The 13,517-nt window shown below is 40.9% G+C and overlaps 1 protein-coding gene across 2 annotated transcripts; it reads left to right on the forward strand.

Moving 5' to 3' along the window:
• The first annotated feature begins 4,517 nt into the window (after nt 1–4,517).
• On the forward strand, nt 4,518–8,702 carry tmem160 (transmembrane protein 160). 2 transcript variants are annotated; one of them, XM_031296709.1, is made up of 4 exons: nt 4,518–4,876; nt 5,080–5,104; nt 7,206–7,298; nt 7,775–8,702. In XM_031296709.1, exons 1-4 carry the CDS (start codon nt 4,655–4,657, stop codon nt 8,104–8,106), a joined length of 672 nt encoding a protein of 223 aa, XP_031152569.1. In that variant the 5' UTR covers nt 4,518–4,654; the 3' UTR covers nt 8,107–8,702. The 2 variants fall into 2 exon arrangements, with proteins under 2 accessions (XP_031152569.1, XP_031152570.1); XM_031296710.2 differs by lacking the exons at nt 4,518–4,876; nt 5,080–5,104 and adding an exon at nt 6,337–7,000.
• The last annotated feature ends 4,815 nt before the right edge of the window (nt 8,703–13,517 follow it).

Here is a 13,517-nt window from a genome sequence, read left to right on the forward strand (position 1 = left end):
TAATACTTTTACTCCAATACATTTTTTATGTGCTCCATCGTTACTCATTACAATTATAAAAATGTTACGAATCATTCCAAACCCACATTATCACTGCCAGAGCGGTAGATGGCTCTGTCACCAGGTTTGATGAAGCTGGCTCATCATTGAGCGAATCTAGCGAGCGATCAAGCTGTCTTATAAGAAGACTGTGCATGCTCCCGTTCTGCCTTTTGCTCTGTTGCCTGCCTGCATTGAGAACACTTGAGCTTTGTTAGTTTGTTTCGAGATGGAAGAACCAGAAACACCACCTTCAACACCTTCAACTTTGAGTGATCATGGCAATGAGGGTGAGGAAGGAGACCACCCCTTGCCCTACTTAAAGTCCATGTTTTCATTTGTCAGAGTGAAAGACAATTCATATAGAACGAAGCGCCTACTCTGCCTCCTGAAAGATTGCGAAATAATGGCCTTCAAAAATTCACCATCGAATTTGAAGAAACATATCAAGGTAAGTTACCAATATAATACACAAATGGCACACCAGCTTGAGCTATCAGTAAGTGCTAGCTAACTAGCTACCATGTTGTACATTCCTGTCCTTGTACTGCTGCTACTCACAGGAATTGTGAGTGTCCTTTAGGCTAAACATTTGAAATAATATAAACAATATGATATTCAAACTTTTGACTGCTTTCTTTAATAACTACATAACACAATAGTTCAATTCAATTTATTTATAGTATCAAATCATAATAAGAGTTATCTCGAGACACTTTACAGATAGAGTAGGTCTAGACCACACTATAATTTACAAAGCCCCAACAATTCTAGTAATTCCCTCAAGAGCAAGCATTTAGTGCGACAGTGGCGAGGAAAAACTCCCTTTTAGGAAGAAACCTCGGCAGACCCAGGCTCTTGGTAGGCGGTGTCTGACGGTGCCGGTTGGGGGTGTGATGAACAGTGGCAATAATAGTCACAATAAAGATAATGGAACAGTGACTACAAATGGTAGTCGTAGTAGTTCATGTCATAGCAGGGCACTGCAGGGAGTTACAGGATGTAGCGTGGCACAGCAGAGCATAGCTGGACGCAGCAGGTTCAGCAGGACGCAGCAGGACACTGCAGGGCACCACGGAGCGTAGCAGGGTGTAGGAGGGGATGCAGCAGGACCACGGCGACAGCTGCAACCAAGATCTTGGTGCCATCCTAATCCAAGGAAATATGCTGGGCGAAAAAAAAAAAAAAAAAAGTTGTTTTACTTTCAGTACTTGAGTAGTAAATTTTAAAACAAACTACTTGCAATAAGTACAAAAAATGTTGAATACTTTAGTACTTCCACTTAAGTGTGGTGGTTAAAGAGCACTTCAACTTCTACTCAAGTCACATTTTTGATAGACTTGTACTTTTACTCAAGTCTGGGTCTCTAGTAGGCTACTTTATACATGTCTGGTGATCACTAACTGGCAGTTGCAACAGGAAGACACAACTTGTGGTCACTGTTTGACAGGTGAGGTTGAGACAGAGATGCAATTTCTCCAACAATGTAAAACATTCAACAACAACAACAAATTTAGAGCTGAATGTCCTTTCATGATAAAACTTCTCTTTGGAGAAGGAGATCTCGCTACGCTACACGCCACACACACACACACACACAGAAGTAAAAATTTTTTTATATATATATATATATATATATATATATATATATATATATATATATATATATACATATATCTGTATAACATAAATCGATCCTAATATTGTGTTCATTTTCATAGTTTTTTAGTAAAATGTTCATTTTGTTTCATGTTATATTCATATTTGCCAAACACATAGATTGATACAATTAATATAAATCATCCTAATATTGTGTTAATGTTTATATAACTGTTGACTGTGTTTTGTCCAAATATATGGACGAATTGTATGTTGATGCTTTGGCAACATTGTTATTTAAACTTTCATGCAAAAAAGCCCCATTGAAGAGAGAGAGAGAGAGAGAGAGTGAGAGAAATTTGGGTAAAATGAGGTTGGAAAGATACAGGGATGAGGGGAAAATGTGTGAAAGCAAAAAGAAAGGATGGGATTTAAGCCAGTAATGGGATAGCCTCAAAAATGGAGTTAATCTCAAAAAGGCAGATTTGCAAAACATGAGAAGGTGAGATTGTTAAAGGTGAGATGGGAATGTGAATTACAAAAGCTCGGGATAAGTAGTTTGAATCCAGAATTACTGTATATCACTGTGCACATACAAATCAATTAAAAGTCACACAAACAATACATAAAAAGCATGATGATGATGACGCCCAGTCATCCAGGCATGCAAAATGAAGAGGAAGAGGATTTGTTGAAAAAAAAACTGAGGAAATGAGAGCAGAAGGGAAAGAAAGTGATGGTGGCGAGGACAGAGATTGATACGGGATAGTGAAGTGGTAAAGCAGGGGAATTTGAGGATAAACTGTGACGCTAGCCTTCCTTAAAATAGCGGAATTGACGTTTTATTTAAGCATCTGGGGTGACCCTGAAATACAGTTATCCATCCATCATTAGTTTCAGACATTCAGAACAATTGTGTCTAAACACATTGAACAAAATCAAGTTATAGTTATTTGGAATATTTTGATTTTTTTGAACTAATGAACATTTTTAGATGCATGTAGATACAGACCCATGGGTGCATGAGTGTACAGGATAACACGCTTATGTCTAAGATAAACACACTGTTTGAAAAGACCCAGGTTGAACACACACACACACACAAACACACACACACACACACACACACACACACACACACACACACACACACACACACAAACACACACGCACGAATGTGAACAGACATGAAACAACTCCCAAGGCCTGCATAACTAAACACACAAAAAGCAGCAGAGACAAAAATGCCACATGTGCGCGCGCACACACACACACACACACACACACACACACACACACACAGCTTCCCAGGACAAACTATATTTCCTGGTGTGTGTGTGTGTGTGTGTGTGTGTGTGTGTGTGTGTGTGTGTGTGTGTATTACAGTAATCTTTTGTTTCACCTCACGTGTGTCAGGATTTGGAGAATAAGTAAACCAACCTTTATGGTAGAACATTATTTGATATATGTTGAAATAACAAACATTTTGCACATATGGAATGGCTATACATTTATTTTGCATTGTCATGCCAATACTGTATTTTCATCATTACTTGAATATATACACAATATAATGACTGTTTCATCACCTATTGTTCATATATTTGAATACATACTGGTATGTATGGCACATATACTGTATTTTAAATAGCAATAATTTGTATAATGACTATATTATTTACAAGCACCTTTAGTATTATAAAGATATAAATACAAGCATATGAGTGTGCATCGGTGAAGGTGACGTCTCCTTTTGCTGCTGCATATGGCAAATGTCATATTTGTCATATACATGTAATGTAATATACTGGATAACTTATCTGTTGTGTAAGCGCATGCATGTGTGTGTGTAACGCATGTGTGTGTACAAACATCAGTCTCCCATTGTGTTGGGGACAGTAGCGTGAGAGCATCACATCAAAGATTTGGCTGTTTGTAAAAGACCCCACTGTCAACACACACACACACACAATTAAAACTCCCATCTGAGATCCCCCTGCAGCTCGGTACGCTCCTCACACTAAACAATCAGGTATGACAGGCGCGGCCTCTCTGGGTCCCAGCGGGCCAAAAAAGACAAAAGACCCTCAGGAAGAGGCCACACACACACACACACACACACACACACACACACACACACACACACTTCTGTATTTGATGTGATTTGCAAAGAAAGAATACATATTCTTTATCTCTCACAAATTGTTGATTTTCCCCTTTAAGGTCCTCTGAAGATGTTTGGCACACCCTGACACTGTCACATCTGTAAACTATAGTCAGTATCAGCTTGTTCCTTCAAATTGAAATACAGGTAGTCTACATTTTTTATTTATTTTGTATTTTTCAAATATGTCCAAAAGGTCCCTAAGAAACATTTTTTATTTTATATTTTAGTACCTGCTTTTTTGTTGAAAGGGTCCACACTATGACAAGAAAATCTAAACTTATTAAATCAGATTTATAAGGGCTCTATTTTATGTTTAAGATGTTTATTGTATTCTACTTTTTATTTTAATGCCTTGTCAATTCCTCTTTTTGCCTCGGTTTTCTCTGATTATATTTTTAAGTTGAAATTATTTTATTTGGTTGTTTCCTGTCTGCATTGTGGGCCTGTTTGAAATGTGAAATAAAAATAAATATATCTGAACATACCATAAATCATTACCTTGTACTCTGACGCCCTCGTGTGGCGTACATATGCAAGAGCATGTTGTTTTATATGATTTAAAGGAGGGATATCGATATAAACAAACGTACAAAACAAAAAATAAAATAAAAATAAAAACCAGCTGTCGTTTAAAATGAACTCAAATGACCTTGTCTATAATTCCGCTGTGTTTAATCCCCGTCAGTCGCATGATGGCGCTGAATTAATTCCTCTTACCTTTTCATGGCATCGTGCTTTACGGGAGACTCTTCCGGGTTTATCGTTGACCGGTGAGAGTTCACAGGGCATGCGGGGGTCGTGTTGTGCTTTTAGCTAGTATTCTTTTAGCTAGCTGGGACTCGTAATGTTATGGCTTTCCTGAGTTTGTTCATGAGAAGGCAGTTGCCGCCGGCCGTGTCCCACTTTGTCCGGAACGTGAAGCTGGTTCGGCCTCCCTGCGCCGGAGTCCCGCTGCGGAGGCTGCACGGCTCGTCCCGGTTGCGGCTCGGAGACAAGGGACCGTGGGTGAAGAGCAGGGGGCCGGAGCAGCAGCAGTACCCGCTCACAGACCTCGACAAGGCGGACGCTTTGGTAGGGAAGTGTTCATTCAGATCATGGAGTGAGCTTTAAACTGGCTGAATTGTCACAGCTGCTTTTGCTTTCGTTTCCTTACCTGTTGAGAAACAGTTACTGTAAATCTACAATAGATAGACTAGCTACATTTTACAAGTCAACTTACGACACTGATTACATTAGAAGTTGATGTTGCTAATAGTATTCTTTATTTTTGGCAGATGCTGAGAAAGTCCCACGAGACAGGTAACCCGACTACAGTCATGCTGGAAATGTAACTTTTGTCTAGATTAAACCCTCAACCTCATACATCAGCGTTGATAGGCCTATCATTTAGCAGTTGCCTTACAGGTGTAATACACGAGTAGCAAATCGTCCCCGCCCCGGGATGAAACATTATTATGTTGCCTTTCTGGACACATCCATCCAGCGATGGTATGTTTCACCTTTAACCGCTGGTGGAAATTACTGGTTGACATTATTATTATTTGGGTGCAGCTAGAGATGGAAAATGTATTATAGGTTTCAAGTAGGTTTCAATATATCTTTCTCAAAGCAGACATTAAGAACAGATGTCACTAATAACATTAACGACAGCTCCATTCTATTTAGGTGTCCCAGTGAGAGGGGCAGTGAGCCAGCATGCACAATTACCAGGACCCTGAAATCCAAGCAGCTAAATGGAATTCAGCTATCATTAATTTGATTATTTACACTTGGTGCTTTTCATACTGTGTAAGGTAAAAATGTCTTCCGTGAAAAAGGCCCATTGAGTTAGACTTGTATTATACAATGACATAACGACAATAACAAAAAGGTCAGAGGGGGGGAAGTTTTGTGAAAAATGAGAATGTATCGTCCAGTGGAGGGAATGATTGAGCTATTTCTTGATTGACAGGGTTTCAGCCTGTCACAGTGATGGGTCGTGACACTGTGGTTCAGATTGGAATTAGAACTTTATTTTAGCTCTGAGGAGGGAGGCGGCAGGGAGAGAGGAATGTGCAGGCAGCAGAGCTGCACAATACATTTTCTTTTAATCGTCATGTCAACTGGGCAATAAACACATTGTCTTTTCAATTTTTTGTATTAGTTGACAGAAATATCAGTAGAAAACTGCACATTAAAATGTAACTGTCATTCTTTTTTTAGTGGTGCCTTTTATATTCAATTCAATAAAAGAATTTGGGAAATTAATTCCGTTCATTTGTTTGAAATTCAACAAGCAATTTATTGTATTTTAGCAGAATACCTAAAGTAGCAGAGTACTGATATGTTTATTTATCGCAAGTAATATCGTTATCGTGATATTTAATAATGTTATCACATATTTTCCTCATATCGTGCAGCCCTAGCAGGCAGCACAGGCAAGAGGAAGAACATACTATTACTTCAGTTGGATATATATATATATATATATATATATATATATATATATATATATATATATATATATATATAGTTGTGTGTGTTTGTACAGGGAGTATGTCAGGGGACTCAGAACAGAGCCCTGGGGTGCTCCGGTGTTAAGGATGAGGGTGGAAGAGGTGTGTCCGCCCACCCTCACCATCTGTGGTCGATCTGTCAGAAAGTCAAGGATCCACATGCAAAGTGAGGGGTTTAATCCCAGGTCCTTGAGGTGCTGAACTGTAGTCAATGAACAGCAATCTCACATAGCTTCCTTTCTTTTTCAGGTGAGATAGGGTGGTGTGGAGGATGTGTGCTAGCTACCGTTGATCGGTTGAGACGGTAGGCAGACTGTAATTGGTCCACTGTGCTGGGTAGTGAAGAGCAGTTGTAATCCTTGACCAGTCTTTCAAAGCATTTTATCCCTACATAGGTGAGTGCTACTGGGCAATAGTCATTCAGGCAGTCTGGTCTTATTTTCTTGGGCACAGGAATGATGGTGGACTTGTTGAAGCATGTGGGTATGGCAAACTGAGCCAGTGACAGGCTGAATATCATTGTGAACACTGGCACTAGTTGGATCAGCACACAGTTTGAGGACCCACCCACTGATGCTGTCAGGTTCTGCTGCTTTCTTGGTGTTCACATTCTTGATAGTTCTCCTGACGTCTTGCTCAGAAAGGGAGATGGGTGTGAGAGGTGCACCCACCCATCCATTAGGGACAGCATCTTATCTAGGTATGCTTATTGTATCACATTTTGTTTTACAAGTCTTACAATAGTCCAACTTAATAGAATGTTATGGAAAAACATGGCAGTAATGAAAACAAAGGCAGTCATTCTATCATCGTTTGCATGTAAACTGATTCTGGCTCTGCTGCACAGATCTCTGGTCGGGCTGTAATGTGTCAGCTGTTTATTCCTGGCTTTGACTGTTTTGCAGGGTTCCTCTCGTGGTTCAGAAACGGTCTGCTAGCGACTGGGATCGGAGTCATCGCATTTGTCCAGAGCGAAGTGGGACGAGAAGCAGGATATGGTACAGGCCCAACACTGTGTTTTATGTACAGCGGAGCTGCCAGTCAGCACACTTGTAGCCAAAGCTCTATGGTAGTGCAATAACAAACAGTAGCAGCTTGTGATTCAAGCTTAGTAACAAAGGGATGCTATAGTGCTGAATTCTTTAAAACTAGTGGATTTAAGAAAAAGACTTGAAAATGAATGAGTGTCCATGAAATAACTAGAATGTTTTATTTAACTACAGAATTTGTATCAAACATTGTTTGCCCTAAAGATCAATTTCTAAGAGAACCTTGCAATAGATTTTATTTTTTGATTCAGCAAATGAATAGTTAATGACCAAAAGCAGTAGAAATAAGGGTTTATATATATATATATCATTTAAAATATTTTTTTAGCCAAGGACATATTCTACTTTATGTTAAAAGATTTAATTACAGTGATAAAATTATTTGGATCTCTACAATAATACCATGTCAATCTGTTTTTCCTCAGCCTTCTTTATCCTGGGAGGTGTGTGTGTGTCTTTTGGCAGTGCCTCGTACATTGGCAGCCTTTTTACCTTGCGGAGGATGATGCTGCTGTCTGTGCCAGCGCTGCTGCTCCAGAGCGCCACGGTGTGCAGCGTCGCCCTCTTCTGGCTCTGTGCAGTATCTCTCTACATCGGCCGCCTGGAGGTAGAGATCATCCATGAGGGGGAGGAGGGAGAGGATGAGGATGAGTGCCGGGAGTGCCGCGAGAGGCGTGAACACCGGGGTTACCGTGGCTCCCACAACAGCAGACATCACGACAGTGAGGACAGTGATGGCAAGGGGCCGAACAAGTAGACATCTAGTAAGACATCTTGGATGGAAAGGACGTATGTGTGGCTTTGATTCAGGGCTTCCCCTTATTTGTATGTATGTATGCGTGTTTGTGTGTGCACACGCGTGCAAGCAGCCTACATGTTCATGTGTAGGCTGTGAGTCTATCATGACGCAGACTTATTGTTTATTGTTATGTTGATGTAAAAAATTATGGTTTTGCTGAAGACCTTTTAGACCTTTTGGAAAACTGGTCAGAAAATGCTGAATATTTGGTAGTTTGACTGCATTCACTTTTGGTGAATAAATCAGCCTTTTTGTAAGATTTCTTAGATATATTCAAAGCTGCTTCACTTACATTTTCAAACTGTGTGAAAATTGTATTGACTTATTATCAGGAACACTGCAAAGACACACTGAGAACATATCTGTTAATATACGTTTAGTTATCACTGCACCGTCTGCAATCATTTTTAGACCATTTGTCTTATCTTGTTCAACATAATAAACTGATTGACTTGAAGTTTTCTTAAAATATTGAAATAAAACAAGCTGGTTGTGAAATGCTAGAAAGAATGGTCATAAACTATGTGCGTGCTTCAGGTTTGTGTTTTTTTTTATCAATGAGGGCTTACGATAATTTATTTTACAATAGGTTTAAGTCACCCTGTGATGTCATTTTTTGTAAGCACAGATTCTTTTCTTTGGTTATACATTTGGCTCTGTATTGTTGATATACATGTACAGTACTTATTGTAACCATACCCATTTTACATTTTGAGTGGATTTCACTCCTGGTAATCACTATATATATATATATATATATATATATATATATATATATATATATATATATATATATATATATATATAAAAAGGTTGATGAGTTTGAGTGCGCAAATTGGGTTCACTATTGTTTCTGTGTGCACCACTTTCAGTGCACCGGAGTGTACAGACAGTAATAAAGTGAGAAGAAATCTGTGCTGACAGTCAAAACTTCAGTGTGTGCTTTATTTGCTTTTACATTTACAGTAGATAGACCAGTGGTTCCCAACCTAGGGGTCACCAGATAAGTCTGAGGGATCCTGAATAAATGTGTAAGTGAAATTAACAAACAGACAAACATTTTTGGGGCCATGTAGTATTACTGCATAGACGTGCTGGTTGGTTTCTTGATCTCTTATATAATGAAGCTGCCGTTTATAGTGTATTGTGTGCATTGTACACTGGGGAGTTTGGAGAATTTTTACCTTCATCTACACTCAATACTCTACAAATGCAAAACAAAAACAGCATTTTAGATTCTAATTTACTAATAAAATATCACAAGTATTCAGACCCTTAACTCTATACTTAGTTGAAGCACCTTTGGCAGCAATTAAAGCTTTGAGTCTTCCTGCATATGATGTGACAGGAATTGCACACCTGGATTTGGGGATTTTCTGCCAGTCTTCTCCGCAGATCCTCTCAAGCTCTGTTGGATGAGGACCGTTAGTGGACCGCCATTTTCAGGTCTCTCAAGAGAAGCTTGATTGGGTTCCAGTCCGGGCTCTTGCTGAACCACTTGAGGACATTCACAGAGTTGTCCCTAAGCCATTCCTGCAATGTCTTGGCTGTGTGCTTAGGGTCATTGTGCTTTTGGAAGACAAACCTTTGGCCCAGTCAGAGGTCCTGAGTGCTTTTCATTAAGGATCTCTTTGTACTTTGCTCGGTTCATTTTTTCCTCAACCCTGACCGGTCCCCATGATGCTGCCACCACCATGCTTCATGCTGGGATGGCATTTTGCAGGTGATGAGCGGTGCTGGGTTTCCTCTCCAGACATGATGCTTAGAATTGAGGCCAAACAGTTCAATCTTGGATTCATCAGACATGAGAATTTCTTAAGTTTCTCACAGTCTGAGAGTCCTTTAGGTGCTTTCATGTGTCTTTCACTGAGGAGAGTCTTCTGTTAAAAAGCCAAGATTGGCAGTGATGGTTGTCCTTCTGGAAGTTTTCTCCCATCTTCACATAGGATCTTCGGAGCTCAGCCAGAGTGACCATCAAGGTCTTGGTCACCTCTCTTACCAAGACCCTTCGCCCCTGAGTGCTGTTTGACTGGGCAGCCAGCTCTAAGAAGAGTCCTGGTTGTTTTAAACTTTTCCAGAATTATGGATGCCACTGTGCTCATACAGCAGAAATGTTTTGAGGCCTTCCTTTATGCCTCGACACAATCCTGTCTCTGCACTCTGCAGGCAGTTCCTTCTACCTCATGGCTTTGTTTTCGCTCTGATATGCATTGTCAGCTGTGAGACCTTATGTAGACAGGTGTGTGTGCCTTTCCTAATCATGTCCAATCAATTGAATTTGCCACAGGTGGACTCCAATAAAGGTGTAGAACCGTCTCAATGAGAAATGGGAGGCACCTGAGCTAAACTTTAACTGTCATAGCAAATGGTCTGAATACTTACAGCATGCCAGTGTGACATTTCAGTTTTTGCAAAAACTCTATTTTCTCTGTCATCATGGCGGAAACAATTTTGGCATAAGGCTGCAACTTAACAAAATGTGAAAAAAGTGGAGGGGTCTGAATGCTGAATTCACTGTACATAATGAGCAGAAAGGTGGGGGTCAATAGGAGCCTCCTAACTAGTTAATCTGGCATGGTCCCACCAACACACCCTTCTACACCAAAAGAAGGTCTCTCTTTTTTATCATTCAACGCTCAGTGGTATTTTTTGCCTTCAACGGCACCTTCCAGACAGCTAACCCTAACCTTAACCCTAAACATAACCATTGCCGCGCTGCCTGGGAGGAGACATTGGGGGCAAAAAATACCAAAGACCATTCAGGACAGTAAATTCCCTGAAAAAGTACAAAGGACACAACCTCAGTGTCCTCAATATTAGTTAGGAGATTTGAAAGTACTCATTCAGAGAACACACACTCCATAATTAAATACCTACACACACTGTCATCAAAAACAGAGAAAAAATATAAAAACATCTCTTTCCTCGATCTTTAAAAATAAACAAATTTAAATGTGTAAGTGCTGCCAGAGTCCAGCAGGAGTCAAAATATGTACAACTGTCTACACACACATGCTGTACATGCATCATTTTTATAATGAGCGAGCATGCATGAATATATGAACTGAGCTGAGCAGCATGTGGTGGTTGCTGTGTGTGTGTGTGTGTGTGTGTTTGTGTGTGTGGGAGTGTTGGTGATGGGGGGGCTTTGTCTGCGATAACTATCACTGACTGGGTTAGGGCGAAGGTCTGTGATATCTCGCGTCCATCGACACAGTGCCGCTGTTGAGACTCACCTCAGAGTCACCCTCTCTTCCTTCCTCTCTTCTCCTTCACTCTCACTCTCCTCTCCTCCCACCTCTCCTTCGCTGATTACCAGGGCGTTTCAGTGCAGTTGTGTTTCACATGCAGGGTGTGTCTAGATGGCTGCTGCAGTGTGACCAGCACCCCTACCGCCTCCCCTCAAGGCCCCTCTCCTCCCTCCTCTACTCTCTCCCTCAGATCTTCTTCTACCCTTTCGCCCTCGAGTCCTTTCTCTCTGGACTCCTCCTCACGTTCGCTTCTCCTCCCCTCCCTCCGCTCCTCTCAGCGTCTCTCCTCCGTGGCTGCATCTGACTGCACAGGTCTGTTTGGCATGCAGGAGGCTCCTGAGGCCTGGCGCGTCTAAAGGGCAGGGCACCCAGAGGCAGGAGACGCGCCCTCACTGACAAACACCATCCACCCCAGACTCCGAGCAGCTACTGAAACCACAACGCCAGCCACAGCTCCAAAGTCCAAGTCTAACCTCATTCATCTCTAAACCTCAGCTGCACATCTACACTCCCAGCGCTGAAACTAGGAGCCATAACCTCTGCTTATTTTGAGAGCAGATTGCTCATCTGCTCTCAGGTGTTAAATGCCACGCGTATGGATCAAAGCGTCTGCTTTGAGAACTGCATTAAGTATGGATTGGCCTTCTCCTGGCTGAGAGGAGAAAGAGGAGATTGTTGGGATACATTGACAAAAAAAAATAGTAGCGGTAGCAGAGGAGAAATGGAGGAAAGAGAGTTGTGGAGGTGTAGTAAGCCCATGTCAGGTGAAAGCTGTCTGGGTGTCTCCCTCCATCCCTCACTCTATTATTCCTACCCATATTTTTACTCTTTCAAATGCATTTACATGTGCTAAGGTATTTCCCCCGGGAGCACGACTCCAATTCAGGGGGTAAGATAAGCCATCAAAGTTAGTGACAGAGAGGGCATATGGGTGACTCAATGACAGGCTGAGTAGAAAACAGTCAGGAGAGCTGCCATGACTTGCACACACACACACACACACACACACACACACACACATTGACACAAATACTGCACTGTACAATAAGCACCTTTACTTTGCTATATAAAAACTGTACTCCACAGAAAAGAAGATATTAAGACGAAACCAGAGGTTATTGTGCAGCTCCGTTCCCAGCACATCAGCGCACACACACACACTGACACACTTATACAGTACATACGGTTTTGCACGTACAATGGCATTTTCTCCCCAACAACTGCTCTTGTTTAGTATGCGCTTCCTTTGGTCTTGAGGAGGAATGATCCTCACTCTAATGAACTAGGGCCTGCCACTTGAATGTAAAACAGGATTTAACCCGTCTTCAATGTCAGAGCCCCTCCCTGGGGCTGCTTCAGACAACACGCACACACACTCGCAAATTCATGGAGATATACACACACACACACACGCACAGACACACAAGCAAACCACCAGTGTACACTCACACACACACACACACACACACACACACACACACGGTGATGCATGTCCGCATATAGTCTCTCATAAGTGAGACGCTCTCCATGTACTCGCTGTGCTTTTGTGTTCACTTCAGACTAATTTAGATCTTTGTTAAATCCAAGACCCTCGAATGATGCCCTGCTTCATGCCAGGGTCACTCTCACCTGCTCCACATTTTACTTTATTTTTTATTAAGGATCAATACCATTGTGTTTTATTGTATGTTTTATTGCGTGTTGCAAGATCGCCCACCTGCTTTGTTGATGGCAGATAACGACCTGCAGTGACACAGTACATCTATTATATTTATTCTACCGCCGATTTGTATTTGTTATTTTGGCTGTGCGTTGTTTGAATTGATGTTAGTCTCACACGTATAGTGAAAGGCTGTACATAAATGTCTGCTATATGCCTGAAATATTGATGGTTTGTGAAGATGTAAGTAACTAATTTTAAGACAAATCAATCTACTGCATGCAAATGTAGTGTAGAACAAACTTTTTTTTTACCTTAAAATGTTCCCCAAATTATCTATTTGAATCACATATGACACCTTAATTTACTGTGTAAAAAATAAATTGGATCATGCCATTTCAAATATATCTTAATTTTTGAGTTTATGTGTTATACAGAAGCAAGAAACAAACAACAAA

Source organism: Sander lucioperca, chromosome 5 (genome assembly GCF_008315115.2).
Source record: "Sander lucioperca isolate FBNREF2018 chromosome 5, SLUC_FBN_1.2, whole genome shotgun sequence".
In the NCBI taxonomy this organism is placed as follows: Eukaryota; Metazoa; Chordata; class Actinopteri; order Perciformes; family Percidae; genus Sander; species Sander lucioperca.